Raw genomic sequence first — 24531 nt, forward strand, 5'->3', positions numbered from 1 at the left:
TCCCTACTGCAGCATGAGGCACTCTCTTCAGTCGGCTAGATTTACTGACCCAGTCCCCCTAGCTGGGAAATGAAGTGTCAAAGTGCTAGTGAGCATCTATACCTCGAGGGGGCATCAAATTTTTAAGGCGATCGTGGAATGCATTAATAAAACATGGAGTGTCACGAAAAAGAAAAGGGCGAATTATGAAGGTAGTAACAGAAGGAATAAGAGAAGAAAAGGATGGGTCGCTATCATCTGGGTCTCATCAGACGGCATTTTTTTCTCTCTTTCCTTCCACTGTCCTTCTCTCTCTCCCTCGTCTTTTAGCAGGGTGTTCTGCAGTTTTTCTGGTATACATTTCAAGAGCGAGAGAAACTCCCAGACATGCTTTCCTATACATCATAGCGGTGTCTGCCCCGCGCCTGACCCTGGCAACAGTTTGAGTAATCTGAATGCTTTACAGAGGCAGCATGTCAGCAGCATTGGAGGGGTGCGAGGGGGGTTCGGCATACTTTCTGCCCATCAAACTTAATCGCAAACAGCAGAGCCATAGACAACTTTTACTGCCCCCGCCATCCCTTTCAAGCGAAACCCACAAACACATCAACCACACATCTCCGACGACTCTCTGTTCGCCAGTCTCCCGTGAGACCTGCTCTGATGTGGGATGATCGGCATGCTGGAGGAAGACCGGGGTCAAGAAGGCGTCGCAATTAAAGCAATGCTGAGTTTTGGCCTCATCAAAATGTACCAGTTCTCTTTGCATAACTACCATACCTACAAAAAGAAAAACAGAAAAGAAACCCATGGAAATATATACATTTGATGGCCAACACCTTCTTTTCATTAAAGTGCCGGGCCTGTCTGGTATAGAGAGAGCGTAATGATGGACGTGGAGGGCAGGCTGCTCCCTCTCTCTCCTCCTGGGGACTATAACACCTCAGTCCGGTCATTATCCAGCCAGTAAAAGAGACACCCACCGTACACAACTGTGGATACCCCCAAAAATTATTGTTCTCATTAAAATGTGTCCCTCACCTCCACCTTAAGACTCACGGTTTATTTATGGATCTCAACAAAGAATAACAAAGAACTAATTGAAGCTAGGCTATCATAAAAGGTAGTGTTACTTTAAAATAATTACAACCAGATTGCATTTTTGCAAACTTACAATTATATATATATATATATATATATATATATATATATATATATATAATTAAATAATAATAATAATAATAATAATAATAATAATAAACTATTAATTTTAAACTAAAAATTAAACTGTTATTATTCGTAATAAAAATAAAAACAGTTTTTCATATTATTGTCATTTCTTATAATTTTACTGATCTTAGCATTTGTAAAAAAGAAATCTGGATATAATTATGATCTCTGGACTGTCTCTTCTTGTTGAGGTGTAAGGAACACTAATTTCCCAGCACACCACAGGTTGGCTCTGAGCTGCCCACGGTTTTCATGATGTCACATTCTTTTGCCCCGTGGTTTTCATTTGAGCCGCTCCGTTTTAAAGGAATCTTTGAAACTCGAAACCCTGTACTACTTTGTTAAGGGCCAGTTGTAATACTTTCAGGATAATAAGCTTTACTGACTTGTTGATCCACCTTCCCCCCTACTCAAATCTTTTTTTTAGCTCCCTTCTTTTTCCAAATTTCAGTGTATTTAACAAGCATTTAGATCTTAACCAGATGGCGTTAATGTACCATGTCTAAAATACTAAACATCCACGCGGAGAGCGGGTCCGTTTCCCTTCACAGCGCTGCTGCTGCTGCTGGGAGACACAAGAAAGCTGCTCTGCACATTCACACTGTTGCTGCAGGGACCTGTGGAGACGTCCAAGTAGACTGGGTATTAACCAAAAGGTTTTGTGATAATTGGTGAAAAATGTTCTTGTCTTATATTTTACACTATGTCATTTTTAAAATCCTGATTCCTTTAGAATTTTCTTGAATTACACTGCAAAAAGCCCATTTGTAAGAACATCAAGCAACCATGTATAATAGTGGTCCTTTGGCACTTGTTTGCTAATAATGAAAAGAATACTTCATATAGAATTTTTGACTAAATACTAAAAGAGTGTTCATTACTTCATACGGTCACTTTTCTCTGAGACAACCAAACTTCCACTGCAGTACACCTTATGCATCAGCAATCAGAAAATGTCTTTTGTTGCTGTCAGTTACTTTCAACCAAGAAAGTTTTCCTATGCCACCAGCACTCAAAACCATTAATCACCTCCATCAAATGAATAAACATGATGAAGATTAAAGCTTCTGCTTTTGCTGCACCAACACAAATTTCCCCCTTCATTTCTGCAGACTTCTGTTTCTGCACTCGCCCGCATAAGGGATAATAATGGTTCCAAATAACTAGCATTAAATCTTTTAAAGAATGCATCTTCAAAGGTTTCTACAGACAAACCCCAAACACCTGCATCGTACACAAAAAGGCTTTTTGTGTCCGTGCCATTCGGATCACCTAAGGCATTCGGAGAAAGGAGGCACCGCGGCCGGGATTACTTTAATATTTGAAAATAATATAAAAAGATTCCTCCTCGTATCGTTCTCCCCCCTCCCTCCTTGCTTTCTCTCCCTCTCACTCTCTCTCCTTTTTTTATCATTCTCCATCCAATATTTATTCAAGACATGATTATAAACATCTGCCCGGGTAGTCATTTCATCTACACAGGAGCCAAAAGGGCTGGAAATTTCACACACGGCCGCCAACATGACCTCGGTTCAGACGGAGCATGGCGTTTTTTTTCCTCCCTCGCACCGCACGGCTTCCTGTCTGTGACGTCTGAAAAGCACTGGGGGCCAGGGTTAATGGCCTTTCCAATCTCTGTGATAAGAATTCATTTTGTTCTATTACCAGCAGTTATCAGAGGAGGCTGCAGCATCACTTCAGCAGGAGGTTCAATCAATGAGAGAACCTAATGAAGTAACCAGCTCTAGATCTATTTTCTTGCTCAACTCTATCAGACGAATAAGACCTATCTGTCACCCCTGTGCAGGTCTGCTCTGGAAACCCAGAAAGCCTCAGCCAAACCCCTGACCGCATAGCGAGGAGACACAGACGACTGAAAAAGCGGTCTGGCATGCATGCAGATTTTTCAAATATACACAGAGAGCTGCATCATCCTTCGAAAAGAAAAGACAGAGGGAAAAACGTGGACTGGAAAGTACCAAAACTGACTACAATAGCAAATTCCATAAGCAAGTAATTATGATCGATCAAAACAGGGGTCATTTACAGGTTACAGTGGCCATGCTAACGTTTGGTGAATTCCTACAGGATAGAAACAAAGTTCTCTGTGGCCACATCTAATTAGGCAAAATCTCAGACCACATTTCTGAATGGTAACGGGCCTGACAATAGCCGTGCAGCTCGATCTGCAGCGATGGCTAGGAAATGGCATCCATCGAGGGAAATGAATGAGTATGTGCACTCCCTTCCAACTCTATGAAAACATGCAAAAAATGTCCATTTCATTACTTGCTAAACAATGTCATATGGGCTGCACTGCCCCCTAATAGACCCTGACAAAGGAGTACCAGCAGACATATGCTTTAAATAAATAAGATTACCCTGATAGACAGAGGCCTCTGACAATGTTCCCTGTTCTCTCTCTCTCCCTATTTTTTTCCCATTCCAGTGCCTGTCATTCGTGCCTCCATTTGCCGGATACAGAGAAAATCAGAAGTACAGCAGATGCCCTGCTTTCGGGGGCCCATAAGTCTCTTTAATTGCCTTGAACCACAGGAAGGCATTCAAACATGAAGTTTTTGCATTAGAGAGATCTTCTGTTTGATTTTACGATGACCCAACACAATTAAAACACCATAAATGTTCTTTGTAATTAAGGAGACACTGTTTCTGCATCACAAAAGACAATGAAATTGCCTGTAGGCCTTTAGGAAGTGTCAATGGCAGTTTCACAACATACTAATTGTGGCTTATTGATTGAATTTGAACAAAGTTGTTTTAAAAAAAGAGGAATGATGGGCGAATTATGCTGGGCCCGGGCGGTCCACATACAATTTGAGTCAAAAGAGCGTGATCAATATTTAAATGACTTTCTGCATTGATTTAAAATTAACTTTCAATTAAGACATCTGTTGGACTTTTAACTACAACACTTGGCCATTGAGGAGGAAATAAAGGAACATTTATTGATACTCTTAAACAGCAGTGGCCATTCCGCCATCGATTGAGTCATTTGTGCTGGCATTGGTATGCAGGAGGTTCTAACTCTCTCCTCCCAGGCTCCACGCTAACAGCCCCTGGCCCTGGCCTTAGCGGAGGACTTAAATAAATATATAAAGCCCAGACCCATCTCGCTGGACAGACAGAGGAAGATTAACCTTTATCCGGAGCTAAGTCAAAGGCATGTTATCTGCGGAACTGTTTGGTGCTGTAATTACATGGGCTCCATGTTTGAAGCCGATCGAATGGAACTCCTTGTGCTGCGTCGACAGTCCGGAGGGGGAGAGACATTCTGGCCGACCTAATCAGGTAACAGACACCTTTTGTTTTGGGAGCTCATTGATGGATGAAATCTTTATCTGTAATATTGATCAGCCAGGACTCTAAACTGTCTATCTTGGCTACTGGAAGCTCTAACAAGATTGCCAACTGGAGTATATCAGTTAACATTTAATCAATGACAGTTTAAGACACAGATGCTTTAAAAAGGCAGTGTGTTTTCCTCCTGCTCTGAACGATTAGCGGAGGGATTGCTCAGAATTTATAATCCACCATCCAAGACCAAGGCTTGTGTCCTTGAATGTCAGAATGTCAAAAAAGTAAAGGGTACATGAATAATGAAAAAGAAACAAAACGTTCAAAACAATACCTTCATCCATTTCTATTACACAAACACGCACCTGATTTCGTCGCCATACATCAAACAATGGGGTGGCTAACCACAACCCACACCCTGACTGAGAGAAAAATACATGCATGCATGCATCGTCTTAGTAAATGTATAATTTTTGCCACCCTTGCAAAATTTTGCAATGTTAGCTGCAATGAGGTGTCAGCAAGCTGAGCATGCAATCCATTAGAATTCCTGTTTAGCTTGTCTGCTGTTTGTGACGTCCACCCCCCAGGCCCTCCCTTTCCGATTCGTCCATTTTCCTTCACCAACAGACTCAGGCCCAATTAGAGTCTGAGCTCGTCACAATGGCTATGGCGGCTGTCACTCACACTCTGACTTCACCGCCCCTGGCCTTTGCGATCATTAGCTATTCATCTTCTTGCCTTAGCTGTCCCTTAAAGGAAAATGTGAGTGGACTAATTATGTAAAACATCAGTGTCAGACAAGACTGAAATTTCTCAGAGAAGGTCTTTTTCATCTCCTGCCTTCTTTAATAACTAATTTTGCCTGGAAATGTACAAGCAAGATTATCTTGTGTAATGTATAGAGCACAAATCAAGCATGTGCATGTTTACAGTTTTAACAATCTGTAATCTGTGATGCAAAAAGTAACCGTGGTTACCTCTGATTTGCATCTGATAAGTTGCTTTCTTTCAAATGACTAAAAGAGTCCTTCCTGGGGCTCAGATCAAAGGCACTTCAGTGTGAATGTGGCACCAGAGATCTTTGCTTCCCTCCATGTCGAGTCAGGAAACACAATCGTCAGGCACATATTATGACAGCAGCAATTACACAGAGGTGCATGACACTATTATTGCCATTTGCCGGAGAGTGATTATGCTAATGGTGAGATGTATAGCAGGTGGCACACATGCTGGCAGCTGCCAGCCAGAAACACGCACACACGCGTGGAGCCCTCCCCTTACACACGCTCTCGCTGCCACCCGTCTTTCTAACAGTATGAACAATGCCTTACAACCAGCCGGTCCCAAGATATGTAATTAGGCCTCACTTTGATTTAACACTTCCTTATCACATCAAAGGCACAGGAATTAATACTGAAGGAGAGGGAGAAAGAGACAGAAAGAAATAAAGAAAAAGGGAGAATGAAGGAAATTATAAAAGCCTGTTTCCACCTCTGAGAAAACAAAAATTGTGAGATAAAGTTTAAATTAACAAATAATATTCTGAAATATTTTGAATACATGGAGCAACTTGGAGATACAAAATCAAAATTATGAGTAAAAAGTCACAACTCTGAAATATTAAGACATATTATGAGATATAGTTGATATATAAACACAAACTGTAAGATATTACACCAGATTACAAGATACAAATTCAAATTGTAAAAAGTACTGTAAATTCAAACTGTGAGATAATGTCAGACTGAGAAAAAAACAAAAAAAAATTTTTAATATAAATTTAAATTGCGAGATGTTAAGTCAGATTGAGAGATATAAATTCAAATTGTTCTATATAAATTCAAATCGCAAGATATAAAGCTAGATTGCTAGACAAATTTAAATTGTGAGATATACAGTCACAAATATGAAGAAGTCACTCTTCTAAGATATTAAGACATATTGTTTTAAGTCTGGGTTGGAAACAAATTTCCACAGGAAACAGATCTGCTTAGATGCTAAGAAGAAGTTTCTCTTCTTCTCTCCAATCTTGCAAGCTTTTTACAATATTTTACTACAATACTGTATATGCAGTTTTTGGATATAAAAGGTGTTGAAGTATGTGTGTGTTTAGCAGGCTTTAGCATAACAGGGTGCTGTGGCTCTAGTAGCCCTGTGTGTTTTAAATTCCTTCGGCCGGGTTACTGAAACGGAATCCCCCCCGCTCTGCCGGCACACTCTGGTGAAGGGGGATGCCCTCTCCTCATCCCTGCATGGATCCTGCCTCTACATGAAAGCCCCGGAGATCCCCGCCAACAAAAATCAATGTATGGATGTTCAGAGCAGTTTTCAAGGTTTTGTAAGACAAATCTTCTGAGCATGAGCTGGTTTAGTGCTATCGAGCCGAGCTTCGATCAGCCTGCCCCGGTGAATAATACGAGAGGGCCTTGCTCACTTTACCAGCCTGTGAAATGAAGACAGGGTGCCAGCCGGCCAGCCACTTCCCTTAAAGGAATGTAACCTGAGTAACTCCCCCCTCCACAAATAACCTCCCTTAATCTAATGTCAGATACCGCCTCCAAAAGCAGATCCCAGATCAGGCTGCGGTGAGGCATGGGAGTTATCGCTTGCTCGGGGCTGCATCCTCACAGAGCCCTTTGTATCTAGTGCACATTCTTCCCCTAATTAGAAGAGATGGGTGATTATACCTTTAAAAGGAGGCTACTGTTTGCAATTGTCATTGGAGGCAGGAAGTTGGTCATCACATGGCTCGCTTGACGAGCAAATAAATTAGATTAATAAAAAGCACCCAAATAACATTTTATAACCTGGGGTAAAAGAAAAAAAAAAGTTTAAGCAAAATTACACTGACAAACAGTAATTAAAATAATACAACATGACATACTTCATAAGGAGCTCTCTTAGCGGCTTTGCTGACATAGCTACAGGGAAGTCGGCACTGCATATGTTTGTCTTTTCTCTCATTTTTAGGTAATTAACTCTGCCATTGTTTTTAAGGCAATTAAACATCAGTTTCTATTAGTGTGTCTCAATGATTTGGTCATGCAAGGACTATATAGTGTGGAGTAACCTAGTATAGGTTGCATATATTGAGAACTGGGAAGGTGGACAAACAAGTCTAAAAAGTTTTTTGTAGTTTACAAAGCGCTTTTCATTGAGAATCACATATGAACGCAAAGGCAGACTTTTTTGTTGGGGTAAAGGACAGCATTGCTAGCTGACAGGTTTCAATTTCACATCCTCGATTATCTAACCCCCAATTCCATGCATGCCTAAATCTAAAAAATCTCATCCAGTGACTCCATACCAACTCGTTCCCCTCCAAACGCCTTTTACACACACACACGCTTCCCAAGAAGCCCCATCTCTCCAAGCTTAAATAGCAGAAAATTGTTCTGCTTTTCCGTGGTCTACCTCCTCATTGCTATCAGCCCAAGTGGGAACAAAAGGCTCGAATTCACTGGCCTGTGAGACCTGCTGATGGGTCGGGAGATGGGTTGCAGTTTGGTGCCGTTGATGCACTGCTGACGGACAAGCCGGATGATGGAAGACGGGGATTTGCGAGCCTACCAGGTCGCCATTTTGTCCCCAACGCACAAATCAGACACCACACTCGCACCCGCTGAGACTATTAGGCTCAAAATAACATGTGAGGCAGGAAACAATGCTTGATTTCATTATGGAAAACAGAACAATGGCTATAAATGTCTTGGTGTAATATATCTTGGTTTAAGCCCAGGCCAAAGACAAGACCGCTAATATAAGAGGAACTGCTCCAGTGACAGCAAAAGGGCCTTGTGTAAATTTACAGTGATGGCAGAGAAAGAACAGACCTCTCTTAGCCTCTTTTTCTTCCATTCTCCCTCCCATTTTTTGCAGGAGAGTTATTATAGGATGATAAAAGCAACAACAATGTTGTGACATGAAACCGTTAGCATTAGGGTGGAAGAATGGAAGATGAAAGAATGTTCTTGGGAATTGATGATTGCTCACAAGGCCCTGATTTCAGCCTTTAATCTCATAGCACACTCAAATTTCCCTCTGTACGCTGCTGGTTTTGGCAGCAGAGAGAGGGGGGCCAAATAAGTGAGGCTAGAGAGAAATTAGATGTGTATTATAAACTATAGTAATGGCATACATTCAGCTGTAATACACACTAGGTGGTAGTATACACCCAGCTGTTAAGTTTATTCAGTTGCAATGTACTTTGAGAATTATCTCGGGCTCTACTGTAGTACATAAAGGTTATGCATTATACATCAAGACTGGAATCATTGTATATCTTTGGGATGCCCAGTTTATCAGTAAAAGTTTTTTTTTTTTTTTTTAGAATAGGCTGATGTATATTTTTCTGTGCATGCTCATTACCCATATTTTAGATTTGCATAAAACACTAATAATTTAATTAATTAAAAAAGCATAATAATGAAATAATAATTAAATATCTGTTCAATTTATTTCCAAGCGAATTTCAAAATATTTTTTTGTAAATTTTGTATGGCCTAAATACACAAAAATGTATTTGAATGATTTCATTTTTAATATACTTAGACAAAACAGCAATGAATTTTAATGTGGGTTATTTATCCATAATTGCCATGACATTTTATATTTGAAGGGTTCATTTGCAAAAACAGATAACTCTGTTTTTAACTATTTTCAAAATCTTGTTTTTTCACTGTGCATTCCAGTTAATGTCAATCAAACTGCATTTGGGTTATTTTGTTTAGGTTAAAAAAATACGTTTAAACTAACACAGCAAACTAACACAAAACACAATGAAAACATGATAACATAAAAAAATGTTTTTTTTTTTTTTATTATTGTAAAAAAAAACAGTTATGTGTTTTTGCAAATTAACTCTATATAGATTTATATATAGATATTTATATAACTCCTGGAATTCTATAATATTTAAGAATATTTATTTATAATAATATTTAATATTTCCATATACTGATATATTTGTATTGTGACATAGCTGGCAATACCCAGCCCATTTTCATCTTCCTCTAATGGAAAATCGCAAAGTGGATAGTTCTTGGTGTGTGCTTTGTAAACAATGCACTCCGTTTTTATAAATTGGGTCCCTTTTATTAAGCATGAATATGTTATTCATAACATGGCCTGGGCTGATGAAGACTGGCCTATTAAGAACCTCCAGAAGCAATTAAAGTGACAAGGAGGCAAGGCCCTGATGTGAACATTTACTATGACGAGCGCTCTCCAAAGTGAATGCCCTTATTAAGAGCCACTGTTCACCTCTACAGCCAGCCACGATGAGACACACAGAGAGAGAGAGAGAGAGAGAGAGAGAGAGAGAGAGAGAGAGAGAGAAGAACAACATGTCAGAGGCAAACGCCTGGAGAAATACCTATTCCTGGAGTGAGGGCGATTTGGTAATGAACCTTTCAATTCACTCCTGGGGTAATACATTCTGACTAGTGCATTAATTACTCGATAACATCCCATCAAAATGCAAATGCAGCACTTGACCCACAAGAGTGTCTCATTGGCTCTGCACTCACTGGAGTTTCCGCACAAATCGTCTGTTTTCCTTTATCAAACAGAGCAGCGGTGTCATATCGGGGAGGGCAGGGTTGCTCGCTTCCAGCCATGTGTGTGTTCGGTCACACAGGCCTGACGACCCCCCTGTCCCCTCACAGTCAGACAGGACCGTGGCCGCATGCTAACACTCTTAATTGCAGCACTTGAAGACAATGTGCCGCTCAGATGGAATATTTCCCCTCTGCCTGGCCATGATCTGACAAGCTTGAGACAACGCCTTTATGGCTTTTCCAGTAGGGTGGGGCAAGAGGAGAGAAGAGGAGGAAGAAAGAAACATGGAGGAAATGAGGAAGGTGGTCAGAATCTTTTAAAGGCCTCGAGAAAAAAAAATAAGATTTCAAAAATAAGGTTTCCAAACTCTTCAAGATAAACAGACTGAAATATTCATGATGCTATGTCATAATGTCAACTTATCAAAATAAATGGTTATAGCTAACCAAAAGAATCCTTTCTTAGCCATTCTGTGCTATTATAAAGGTAGCAGGCTAAGCTGTTAGCTTGTTAACTGAAGACTAACAAAAAACCTGGGACTGACTAGCAAATCACAGGTCAGGGCTGTGACATCAACATGTTAACATAAAAAAAAATTATAAAATAAGTTATTCAACACCTCATGTGTCAAGCAACCTTACTGTTTCTACTGGAAATACCTTAATACAGGATGTCGCTGAGCGATTTCTTGGGGCCTTTCAGACAGCTTTTCTCGAAAAATGGCCAAGGTTGTCCGAGAGATGTCTTTCTATCAACAGGGCTGGATTACGAGCTTCAGCTGTTAGATGATCCTTTCACGCAGGAATGTCAGACAGTCTCACGCCACATCAATCCACCCATTTTCTCATCCCTCTATGTCCTTTCTTGACTCCTTGTTCATTCAAAATTATGACTAATTAAGTCATAAGCGAATAGTTTCTGTGAAGAATGGTGAGATTCTAAAAGCGGAGCTGTAGCTTTAAGCAGTGGCCGTGGAGAGGAAGCCCTGATGAAGTGACTGTATTGTGCCGATCTCTCGAGCAGGTCATGGGAAAGCGAGCTGACTGAGGCATGAGGTGTATTATAGTGGAGAGAATCAGTGTGTACGGTATGAGGCATTATCAGAAACACAAGCATGTGACAACGAGAGAGATGAAAATGACCTTCTGTGGCACAGATCCTTCATGCATCCTGAAGGTTTGGAGGTGTCTGTGCTGTCCTATTTCGTCATACATACTGGGATCTGGATCTTATTATCAGTTTGTTCCTTTTTGGACCACGGTCGCCCCTGAATGATGAATTATTCAGACCGAGTTAATTGGTTTGTGAGAGGGTGTCCACAGAAGAAGATATTCCTTAGCAGCGGCTAATGAAAGAAAAATACCCACATTTTTTTTGCCGTTTTAACCCCTACGCTTACACACAAAGGAGCTGGTCGAGCCCTGGAGGGGATGCTTGTTTCAGGTATCCTTGGTTGTAATTGTGAGGGCTGAAGAGCTATAAATGAGCTCGAAATCACCAGGGTTTTTTGGCCCATGTATTATGCAAATGCCACAGAAACACTCCAGCACATCTAGACACAGTCAATGAACAATCAACAGGCCTTCGCCTCAATGACAGTACTTAACGCTACCTATTGTCGCTTCTGCAAGTCTCCTAAGAGTACGTACGGCATTAAATTCCCATCAGAAATAATAGCTGCTCCTCCTATTTAAAACTAAACTTCACTGTTGATACGTTCACTGACAGGTGCGTGCATAAAGTTTATGCACCGTAAAACATAATGGGGAACACACACGCTCATACACACCTGCCCTGGATGCCCCCACCTTCACACAAACAAATTAAATTAAAATCCTGCATGACCGCAGAGTGGAGCACTCTACTTAAGCAAGCCCACTGTCTTCTGATTAAGGAAAAAAGCCTTTGCCCTAGAGAGCGAAATTTCATAAAATACTAGTGCCTGTGCTTGATGAATCATGTCTCTTTAATACAGTGCAGTATGATGGAAGAGAGGAATCATCAACTGCTGCTGCGGCTCCCTCTGATAACACCCCATCTGCAGATTGCCTTGATCAGATTCGCATTTTATTTAAAACAGGACCAATCCCGAGGCCCGACTCCTTTTAATTTGCATATATTAACAGGGTTCAAATGCAGCAATAGCTAGGAGCACTTCCCAGTCAACTTCCCAATCTGCCTGCATAATGGCAGCCTATTAAATAGAGTTACTCATCAGTGCAGGAAGCAGACATGGGGAAAAAAGATGGGAAAAGGCAGCCTAATGTGAGCGTTTGCATTTATACATTTGGAATGAAACGGACGTGTTTGAATATTCCTGTTGTGTTGCTGTGAACATATTAAAAACTAACATTCAATACAACGTGAACAAATTGAGCCTATTCACATTCGGTTTTATTTCACATAATTCATTGCATTGAAAAAAAATAATTCTCCACATTTTCTTTTCCTGCCAATGTAAACAAAGCTATGAAGGAAGTAATCTATTAACCAAATAATCCATCTCTAACTTATACATTTTCCCACCTGAACGTTCAGGGAATGTGTCACGTTACAGGAGTTAAATGCATTGCGAATGGTGTTTCAGGTTGTCCTTAAGTCATTTCCTTGGTCCAGAGGGGATGCTGTCTAACACGCAGTGGTCAGTCGCTGTAAGAGAACATGATGACAGCATTAAGCCTAAATTCCCAGCTGCATTATCACTGGCCCTGGCCGACGCTGGCTAAATCTGCAAAGCTTCCTACAGTTAGCCACGATTAGGCACTGCTATAGATAATCAATACTGCCTATCAATTCCATACTTTGTTGTGATGGATGAGGTGGATGGTGAAAAGGAAAGGGGGAAACAAGGAAAGCAGTCTCTATCAGAGAACAAGACAGGGAGCAGAGGAGAGAGAGAATATGATAAACAGACCAATGCACCATCTACGCTAAACCAAAAAGACAAAAATTAAACATGTTAACATTAAAACATGAGTTAATAGAGTTAATAAAAGCTTGTTCATTAGACAGTGATTTTATTTTTCTAATTGTTCATTATACAGTGATTTATTTAGTTATTTTTGAAAATCACATTAAGCAAAAATAAATGCTGTATTATTCATTATGTTCACTATTAAACATACTGCCATTTGAAACTTGTGGTCAGTAAGATTTATTTTTCCTAACATTACAAAAGATTTGTATTTAAAATAACTGTTTTAAACACTGTTCTATTAAATGTTTTATCGATCAAGGAATCCTGATGAAAATGTATCACTGCTTCTACATTAATATTATGCTGCTCAACCGTTTTTAACATTGAAACAAACAAATATGAATATGAATACATGTATATTCATATAATTTATATTGTTTATAAATATATTTAATATATAAACATAACATCTTTTTCTTAAATATATATATATATGCATGTGTGTGTGTGTGTATTTATATATACATAATAAATATACACACTACACACACATATATTATGCAAGGTCAGACAGACAGCGAGAGATGGAGTGGGGAGGAGAGAGAGAGAAACGGAGGGCTGATGGTTGGAGGGGTGATGGTTGGAGTCAGGACTAATTACTTGCAGGCAAGATGCAGTGGGGAGGAAGGGGTCACCAACTTGACCCTGACACCTGGACGCCTCAGTCATCAGTGGTCTGCCGTCTAATCAGAAGTGAAGGGATTCAGGCCCCAGCGCTCTCTTGGAGATGATAGCTAATGACAAGGGTGTTGGATGCGCAGCCACACACGTCACACTATTGCAGTCTCATCACAAGTTTAACCCAGTGGAAGTATCTGTGTGTGAGAGATCCATCCATATTATCACACATTAATAATAACACTAGTCTGCTGTTGTACTGCTTGAGGCAATTAGTTAATTGCTGCTTTATCAGAGCTCTATGCTGCATGTCTTTGTGACGTCCTCCAAGCTTTGACAATGCCTTGTTTCCCCTAATGCCCTGTGACAGAGAGCATTGTACTATCTCCTATGGTTAGTGTCAGTGGAGTCACCACACAATGAGGAAGCCGCAGAGCAATTTCCCTTTCCCTGTTTGAATTAAGACCAGATCAAGTCTCTGTAGGCTGTCAGCTAACACCTTTAGCGGTCATGTGTACTGTACATTTACTAAAACACGGCCCCTTTAGCCGCCTGCTCTCTATGCAGGGCTTATTAGCATTGTTGAGCACAAACAAAAGAGGGCCTACTTTTTCAAGCGTATGTAAATCGAAACTGTCATGCTTTTCTTAAGGTATCACATTCCTGGTTGTTTACTACCTGTCACGGCCACTGACGAAATAAATAAAAAAACTCCATATGAAGTGAAATAATACATTAGTATGCAAAGAACACGTCCCTCTGACTTTAAATAAGCGTAATGGTTTAAAGTCAGGTATGTTAATGCGAATAATCATTGCAATTTCTGCTAATTTTAACTGTCAGTGGCCACAACAGCCTGTGAAAACACGAGGTAACAATTTAGCTTTTGTATCACTGCTTTCTAAAGGACCATCTCGTTGAAAGAAAAACAACCGGGGACGCTGGTTCTAAAGCATGTCTTTTCAAAAGCACTAACTGGCTATTTTCGAAAATAATTTTGGACTTTCTGCACGCAGAAACCGCAGAATAATTATGATAGCATTGGATGGAATTATTCAGAAATTACTCAATCTTGAGGGCCTGCCATCTGAAAAATGGTTTTGAGCTTTTCTGGTAAAATCACTGCTCTTTGCAAAAATAATAACACACATACGCATAACTGACTTATTATGACATGAAAAAAAAATGATTCGAGCATCGAGTATTGTCTCCATTTAATGATACAGCAATATAAACTCGGGGTCGGGCTATGGATCTCCTGAGACAATTTATGTCCATCAACAAAAAGCCTCTCTTGGTGAAGATCGTGTTTCATGAGGGATGGCCTATTTTCTGTGAAAAAGCATTCCTTTGCAATCACTGCGATGGCACCGCTTACTGTAGAAATGATTTTTACACCAAAAACTTGGTAATCTTACAAACAAACATCTGCTGTTCTATCTTGTTGGGAATTTGTTTTTTTCTAACACTTTCCTCAGGTACGATAGCAGGGGAGTGAAAAAACACCGCAGGCTTGTGTTCCTGCAGCCTGGCCCGTCTCCGTCTAATCACAGTGGAATGTGGCCGCCTCTGTGCCTCCTGCTTTGTGTAAGGAATCAAAGGAAAAATGGATGGCCTTGCATTAGTACATCACCCATGGCTAACAGAATGATGAGACCGATTTGGCTGTATGTCATATCTTTCACTTCACTGCTTTCCCATTTCAGTTTATGTAATGGCTACAAATTATGGCCACAAACCCTGGAAACACTGTCTTGGGATGCGATCTTAAAAAGTAACGGTTTATGTTTTTAGTTGTTTTTTTTTACCTTGAGGGCACACGAGCAATTATAACAGTTAAAACAACTTGTCATGGCGCTGAAATGCAGATGGATGAGAATGGGACCACAGGGAAAAACAGAGCAGCTTTGAGGATCACATTCAGAGTGTAACCGAACAAAGCCCGCAGTCCTCTTCATATACACGCTTGCGTCAGGCTAAAACAAAACGCGTCTTTCTTTTGCTCTCTTTTGTATGCCAATCTATATCAGAAAGAGACAGAGAGCATGTCCATTAGTGCATGTTGTTGGCCTACAGCTGCCATGAAAATGGTTCTCACTGCATTGGTGGTAATTTGGCCCTGGTTGCAAACCTCCTGGAGGATTATCACTCAGATGAAACAAAAGAGTGGGACATGCGGGGCTCTCTCAGGTCCCATCCGGCAGCAGCATTTAAAGACGTGTTCATCTCTAAAGTCAGCAAGGCCTTTTGTTTAAGCCCCTGCCAGACAAAGGTCTCCTCTTCTTGTCTAGTTTTAATACACATGGAAGGGGGGGGGGGTAAGTGTGGTGGGGGAGACTCTTAGAAATAATTACCTCCATAAGATCCCATCTCCTCTCCGAGAGCCACGACAAAATGGAGAAGTAATCCAAGGATGCAAAAAACCCCTTTATGCATCAACAAGCCCATCAGGCATTTTACAGGCCAAGGTACAAGGCAGAGAAATAGGTCCCACTCCACACACAAGCAATAATAGTGCTTTCTTCTTTTGTCTTTCTTTAAGGGCTAAAATACATGCGAATACACACGCGGACACACACACACACACACACACACACACACACACACACAAAGACATTGTTGCTGTTATTTAACCTTTTTATCACAAATACGAATGTGTTAAATATTTATTTATAAATATCACATAATACAATGCAAAAAAGAGTCATACAATAGATAATTTCTTAATCAATAATCAAATAGCCTTACTTAAGCTATAGATTATAGATTAAGCTTTATGAGAAAATTCCAAGCAGTAGTTAATCCAGAATGGAAATCATATATGTAAATATAATTAAGAAGCTAATAAACAAACCCCTGTCGCATTTTACACATTCTTGCGTATTGCACATCTGTGTAAAATATGAGTTTGTAGGGGCCACATATACGCCGCACTGTGATTTACAAATGAGGGGCGCCACTTCAAAAACATGCTTAACCACACAACCCCACTGCCTTTCCAAAGTCTCAGCTTCATGATGTTTACCTTGAGTAAATGATGAGCCTTCTGGGTCCGGAGCGCAGGGAATTACAGTCGCCCTGGGAGAGTTGGCAGTCTGATTCTCAGGGAGGATGGGCTCATATAGACTCTTTAGGAGGGTATATTACTGTTAGCGCACTGCGAGAGATCTGCCATACTTTGTCTCGTTTGGCTAATTTAGCACGTTGGGCCCGTAGAGGTCGGATTCATTATCACGCACCGCAGCAATCCTGCCACTAAAACCGGAATATACACAACGCAAGTCTAAACTGTGTGCAAGGCCATGTTTTAATGCTTTGTGTTTATCAACAAAAACAACGCTGGTGAATTTCTGCAGCGCAAACCCTTTTCGGCATGCTTTTGTAGTCTAATTAAACAATAAGCAGTCGGATATATGGCCCTCGTGCTACAGCATGGCTGTAGTTTGCTGAGTGTGGCTTTTGGCACTAATGCATTTCTCCTTTATTTAACCAACATAAGCGCCACAAAATCTCCCCTTAATTACATCTTAAAAATGGCATCAGAATTGTTTAACGAAATCCATTCACATGTACATGAAGTCAATGGGATTCTAACCTTTATTTCCAAATGGTTTTATAATTATTTGGCGAGTTTCCACGGAGCTGCTTTTAAAAGAAAGATACAGGTCAGCAGTTAAATAAATCTTTTTTTTCTTCCTTCCTTTTCTCCCTCTCTTCATGAAACTGACTAATGACCAGAAAATGCTAAACTAAGGAGTTATACCCACGAAAACCAACCGGCTCCCTTTAACATAGAGCTGTAATTCAGCGAGGGCTGAAATGTTGCTTACTCCAGGACCTTTTCTCTGGAGCAGAGACACAAATTATTACCATCACATACACGCAGGCACCCGGCCGGTCCTGAGAACGCACTGGGCACTGTGTCACGGGGAGGGCAGACTCCCCCTGGCCCTGCCAATTTATCCTCCCCTCCCTCCTGCGGTGGCATTTGGAAAACTTTTTATTTATTTATTTACCGCTTACACTTGCCAGGTGGAACAATTAACAAAAATAAGTTGCGATTTATCTGGTGCCAGCGATCCATTTCCTTAACCTCGCCAGTGTTGGGTCTGTTTGAAAGCACTTCATACATTAGGATTACAGGGTTAAACTACCTGAATAATCTCTCTCCTACTAAGATCTGGAGCTGTAAAGAAAAAACAAAGTTTAACGGCACCCTCTAACTCTCCCTACTCGCTGCGCTTTAGGCTCGAACCTATTAAAGCTAGTTACTCTTTAACTGAAATAAGAGTAGTTGTGTATAATCAAAACATTAGCTGCTCTGGAGTCCACCTAGAGCACCAAAAAACAACGACAAAGGGTTTATCTTTTCCGTAATGTACTCTGTCTGCAGTCCGCCCACCTCGTCTGCTTGGTCTGACGTTCATACAAGTGGAAAAAAAAACTACGGTCGTTAAACGGCAAGCATAAATTCTGAATGAGTCTGTTAGTTTATACACATTAGCGCTGTTCTGAAGGACTGGGGTAAATATAAAAGCCATGAGCTATAGCTGGAAACGCTAGGAGGAGAAGGTGAGACTTCATAAAAACCTTTATAATAACCTTTGAATTTGAATATGTTGAAACGAAAATACACATGATATGGTGTTTACTAGCAGGGGTCCAAAAATAAAGCAGTCTGTGGGATACAAATGTTGTTTTCTGGTACTTAAAGCACAAATAATGTTAACATTAATATATTCACATGCAAAGACAGAAGGTTAGAAAAGTGAGGCTGTATGTGTGTGTGTGTGTGTGTGTGTGTGTGTGTGTGTGTGTGTGTGCAACAGAGGTAGGTTGTCTTTCTAAAAGCAAAATAATGATTTAAAGGTTAGAAAAGTGAGGCTGTGTGTGTGTGTGTGTGTGTGTGTGTGTGTGTGTGTGTGTGTGTGTGTGCGCAACAGAGGTAGGTTGTCTTTCTAAAAGTAAAATAATGATTTATCTAACTGGTCCTTTGGTGCACCCGACTCCGAAGCACCTTTGATCCAGATATAATTAATGCCAAATGTAAAACACACTCGTTTATTTCCAATATGGGTAGTTTTGGAGCTGAAGTTTCACATATGGTTCTCCGTTTAATCCCATCTGGTTCTGGAGTTCATATATAAACAGGACACTTTGGGGAACAGAGATTAATTCAGCTTTGGAATGCCATTGAAAACGTGTTAGTCGTTTCCCTCGGCCAGGTCAGGCAAAGCAAAAACAAGTTAAGTGCTCATTTGGTCGTGTGGCATTAACGTAGGCATTATTATACATTGGACCCTGACTCGCTCTTATGTTTTAAATTACAAGTCCCTCTCAAATAAAACTATTAATCTTTTTTTTTTTTTTGGTTTGCGTCTCTGAATGTTTTACAGTCCTGTTACACTTATTAGCTTCTGGCAGCTCCAAAACTTTTAAATGAAAGCCAAATTGCTTTGGTCATGAGAAAGGAAATTAAAGCTCACTCCAGGGGGAAGAATTTCACTGTGAGATCCTCCCAAGGTAGAGTTTCATAACCTTCTGCATGCCTGCTAAAGATGTCACTGCGTATGGGGCCGAGTGTGGTACTGATATAAAAAGACGGTCCGTAATGGGAACAACATGTTCATTTTAGGGAGATTAGGCAGCTGGCATGTTTTACATCTGGAGAAGAGGTGCTCCAGGTTTGGGTTTGAGGGAGGAGGTATGTGCTATGGGAGTGGGCTAAATGGTGCACTCACCGGATTCGTTCGGAGGGTAGTCCTTGACGAAGAAAATATCAGCGAGGTTGTCTTCGTCAGGAGGAAGGCCCTGCTGGTGCAGCTGCAGCTTGCGGAGGCCTTCGCTCTGCTGGTGCTTGACCGACCGGAGGTGCTGCAGCAGGTTCAGCTTGGCTCGGCTGGAGTAGTCGCACAACGCGCAGTAGTAGTAGCAGGACTCCGAGTTACACGCACTCTCTTGTTTTAGCAAGTGCTGCAGGAGGGGAGGAGGTGCAAGCACAGATGGAAAGAGAGAGGGAGAGAGGGAGAGAGAGAGAGAGAGAGAGAGAGAGAGAGAGAGAGAGGGGAAAGGGGAAAAACTCATTAGGGGCTATACGCTTCACATGAAATTACAGCCTTCGTTTGTTTCACGGGTTGAGACAGCACCTACATGAAACAGATACTTCCTTTCCCCCATAATAATCTCCCGACATGAAATGCATTCCTTCCAGCTTTGTCCCAAACATAAATACTGATAACAAAGAGAGATTGTCAAAGCCGAGTGCTTTAGAGGGGCTGCCCGATGAGGAAAGACAGACGAGGGAGAGCGGGCGAGGTGCAGAGGGAGAGACGAGCCAACGCGTCTCCGCCTGGCATCGCGTAATCCAGGACATACGAGTAATTTACCGCGACAAAAAGTCCAGCTTAACTTTAAGTCTGGACTGTCCAACTTTAGAAAGGGATAAGGGGATGAAAGAAGATGGGATCTGGTGGGGGTAATTTACTATCTGTGCAGTGATAAAGATAAGAAAACAAATCTGCCAGGCCTTGGCTATAAAACTACCACAGGTCTGCAGCTTCATTCGGTAGGAGAGAGGCACCTCGACTTCGATCCTCCTCATAAAGGCCTACGGAGGGCTGTGAAACAGTTTAAACACACACATACACGCAACTTCAGGTTTATGTAGTATAAATATTCACATGCTGCTTTCTGTATGTATAGAGAGGCTTATGAAGGCCTGTGGTGCATTAGTGGACGAGAGTGGAAGCTAAACCCCCGCGTGGCCTCTCTCTCTCTTCTCCACTGACACAAAGACCCCTGTTACTCAGGCCCCACTGTATGTGTGTGAGAGAATCGCACAGTGGTTTTACTGCCACCATGCAGTTAATGTTTTGAAGGCAGATTCTAACATTTTAAAAACTTTAAAAAAAAAAATTTTTAAATGCTAAATTCTATAAATCTATAAATCTGTTTTTTAAATAACTGCTAAAATACAGATAGGCAATTTAGAATATTAACAGTATTTTAGTTCTGTCACCCAGCTTTAATATGCACACACACACAAAGGTAAAGATTAAGAGGAAATCCTGGCTACTTTCTCATGCTAATTCCACCACTATTTACAGCTATTAAACTGCACCTAAATGCTTTATTTCTCTTGGCGTTCTGGCTAGCAGTGGGTCAACTGGTACGAATAAGGTGAACTGCCTCTTTCCCCCTCTGCTTTTAACAAAACCCAAACTGGATTGGTCTTTTTAGGGGACAAGCACGCACGCACACACACTGAGCTGGTGGGGCTTCCTAAGCTTGTTAATTCTGACAAGAGACTCCAAGCGGAGGCTAGACACAGAAGGAGAGAGAAAGTATTTAAAACAGTGCTTTGTAGGCGAAATCCGAACTGTCCAGCTTTGCGTATTGTTCTATTCAACTCTAATGTGTTTCAAACAGCAGGGCTCCTGCATTCAGCCCTGCCTGACAATTCTGCACTTTAATTTGGGTTTTAAGTTTTGCATTAAAATTGTGCAGCAGTGCACCATGCAAGGCCATAGTAGGCCTCCCCTCCATCTAACACACATACAAAGCCCCCAGTCCTGCAAACAGTCCCTCTTCCCTCCCCATTCCCCAGGCAAGCCAAGCATATCAAGTGTGCCTACAGTACTCCCAGACTAATGAACAATGCGTAAAAACAAAAGGCCGAGTGAGGCCTCCATTATCGGATCTTCCGCTAAAACACAAAACCGGCCCTCTACGAGCCTGAAGGAAGTACCAGCGTGCCTGCAGGTGTGAGCCGGCTAAAAGAAAACCTTTTGACAAAACAGATTCTTGGACTGTCAGGGATTAGAGTCATGGCACCAGTGGTAGCACACATCTTTTCTTTCATAAACTCGGCAAAATTTTCTCACGAGTCTGCAGGGTAAGGGGCTCTCTGTGGCCATTGAAACGTCTTAAGCTTTAATTAAGTTGAAGTTGTCAGAGGAAAGCCTTTTTGGCACAGATTCAAGGTCATTAATTACAGCTATCTTTGTTTCTCTCCAAAGGGAAGCCCTTTCGATGACATGCAGGACTACTTGTATGAACTGCCTCCATGTAAACAGACTCAAACCCGGCTTAACTTACACTTTAGGACATCCGCTACATGTAGCAGTTTAGGCCTCATCTGTGTGGAAATTAAGAGGAGAGTGTGCTCAACCTTTCCCAAAAAAACTAAATGAGATCAATCTAATTCCTCATTTAGAGCCAGATGTCTTGGGAACCTTTGCATCATAAATTCATCTTAGGTAGTCATACGGGTAGTGAAACAAAAGACAAAACATTCCATTTAGACTTAAGATGGTTTCTGGGAAAAACAGCAATATAATTTGTTTTCTCTGCATGATGACTAAACCTCATTAGGATGAATAACTATCACTAATAAACAAGCATTTGCTCAAGGGCTATTGGCTAGCTATTGTTGCATTCATATCCTCATATTGCATTTATGTGCATCTTTTCCTGAGTTGTAGCCTCTTTTAGTAGCCTCCATTACTAATAGTTTCATTCTAATACGAAATAGATTTGTGTTGTATGTGAACGAGGCTGACCACACATCTTAAATTATTCTGAATCGCAATCGCAGCCGAGTATCCATTTTTATGGTCCTAATAAAATACAATGCGAGCAGACATGCCTAACATTTAAAGGCCGAAAGAGTGCGTAACTCTAGAAAATATTAATTTATTCACTATCAGCATTCCTGCTTTGTTTGTTTAAGACCTATATTGAAATCAAGTATTTTTCTTCCTTCTTTTATAGACCCCTGTGGCACCGGGGCAAGCTGTTCAGAGACTTGAGCCTGGGGTTTTTGATTTATGAGGTTTAAGCTTACCATTTTTAGGACCGCCAAACTCACAAAGCCGTTATATACTACCTGCAAAGTTCAAAATGTTTGTGGCACCCCGTAGCAGATTTTGCCCACCGAAAAGTCAGGATGCTGCTAGCAAAGAAAAGAAGGCCTATTTATTACTAAAATAAATAAATAAAAAGAATAAGACTTTGGTTTTTCTCACCTCGACTTGGTTTAGAAGAAAACTGGAGGATAAATTGCGCGGTGGTTCTGTCAAGCGCTAAGAAAATCTCTGAAACTGTTCCAAGTGCTGTTCTTGTGGGTGGCGAAGAGGCTATCTATGACAATATAGCGGCACGCTCTCGCCTTTGATGGGTAATTGTTCTAGATTAGCATTTGGCAGACAACCAAGAGTCAAAAACCCCATGGGGTCCAATCATTTTAGCTAACTTATCATTCCGGGGTGCCCCTCAGCATGCCAAAGAGCTCATCCAGCCGAACAGGATCCCTGGCACAGGGGTCTGAGGAGGAACACCCACCTCTTGCTCTCTCTGGGCTCTCAGGACCTAATCAGGCATGAGCTGGGCGACTCTAAACCAAAGACGCCATCGTACCGTGCTGCCAAAACAATGCAAATCAAAGCACCAGGGACTCCCCATCACCTGTCAAACTAGGCCCCAATTCCCAGGGAGCGTGTTTTTTCCGTAACCTGACGAGACTTATTTATTTATGCTGACTTCAATGATTACAAAACAACTCTCGTTGCCTTCCCCTCTGCCCGTCTGCTGTTGGCAGTAGGAGACTGGTTTCATTTGTACTGCCTGCAGTCACAAAACAGACTCATTAGTGGCATTCAGAATATGGATAAGGGCTGTTTGAGACTGGATGTTTATTCGCTCCGTTCTACTTGACAAGATGACAAGACTCCTTTAGACAAGAAAAGAAAAAAAATGAAGGGTTAAAAAATATGCTGTTCCTAAACGAAAACAAATTAGGGCAATCAAAGACATTTTTTTAGGTCATTAGTGAAGAAAAAAATCCAACAAAAATAAAACATGTACTAATGGTTTTTGAGTATTTTTTTATAAATCCTATCAGCACATTTTTTTTTTAATTCTTGTTTGTATGCTTTCGAAGAGGAACTTATTTCCAGACCCCGAGCGAGAAAAAAATCAAATAAAATAAACAAAAGCTTGTTTTGTTCCTCAAAGCATTTTAAACACATTCCAGTCTTACTTGGAGACTGGCCAGGTATACGATTCCATCAATGCTGACACCCTCCAAACACATATTACCAGTAACTGCTATTCAGCCTGGAGACATAGATGTAATGTTATATCATGGGTACAGCAGGAGCTGGCAACCTGAGCGAAATTCTTCTGCAAGAGGTATGCCCCCTACATTCCATTCAGAGATTGCACACAAGGCCACCGTCTTTTCCGCTACAGGCACAAAACAACAGCGAAAAACCATCTCTTTTCTACTTTCCCTCTTCCCTACCTCAACAAATCCCAAGGAATGCATCAAAGAGCCCCAAATTACCTCCCCTATTTATTTTTTTCCTCCGAATCCGTCTGGTTTATCATATGTAATTATGGCTTAGGACATTCCGCTAGCGCATGGCTGTATGGTTAGCTGCTTAGGTCATATAATAATAATAATAATCATCCTTGCAAATGGATGCCAAGTTAAATAAGTGAATTAGCACAATGTGTCTTTCAGCAGCACACTCTCATCTGAGGTGGCTTGTGGAGACGCAGTAAAGAGAGCGGGACACACCCCGGGGACCCTCCAAAATGACTAAACCCACAACTGCTGTAGCGTCCATCCACAGCATTTCATTTACTGTAATCACACTCGGAATGGACAGGGCGACATACGCCCCATTTTTCCAAGGACACTCGTTCTGCGAAGCTACAATGTACTGTGACTACTGCAGTTCGCAATCAGGCCTTCAACAAGTCAGTGCAGTCTGTGCCATAACTTTGGAACAGTTCATATAAATGTTGGCCAGCCAAGCGTGGTCCAAACAGAAATCCACCAAAAA

General features: G+C 41.1%; 1 protein-coding gene across 3 annotated transcripts in view; it reads right to left on the reverse strand.

Annotated features, from left to right (window-relative positions):
- Positions 1-24531, reverse strand: part of zfhx4 (zinc finger homeobox 4) — a 75919-nt gene that overhangs the window by 17791 nt on the left and 33597 nt on the right. For all 3 annotated transcript variants that reach the window (XM_059524718.1, XM_059524719.1, XM_059524717.1), the window contains exon 4: positions 19423-19654. In XM_059524718.1, the coding sequence (XP_059380701.1) occupies positions 19423-19654 (232 nt within the window). The remainder of the gene's footprint in view (positions 1-19422; positions 19655-24531) is intronic.

Source organism: Carassius carassius, chromosome 35 (assembly GCF_963082965.1).
Source record: "Carassius carassius chromosome 35, fCarCar2.1, whole genome shotgun sequence".
In the NCBI taxonomy this organism is placed as follows: Eukaryota; Metazoa; Chordata; class Actinopteri; order Cypriniformes; family Cyprinidae; genus Carassius; species Carassius carassius.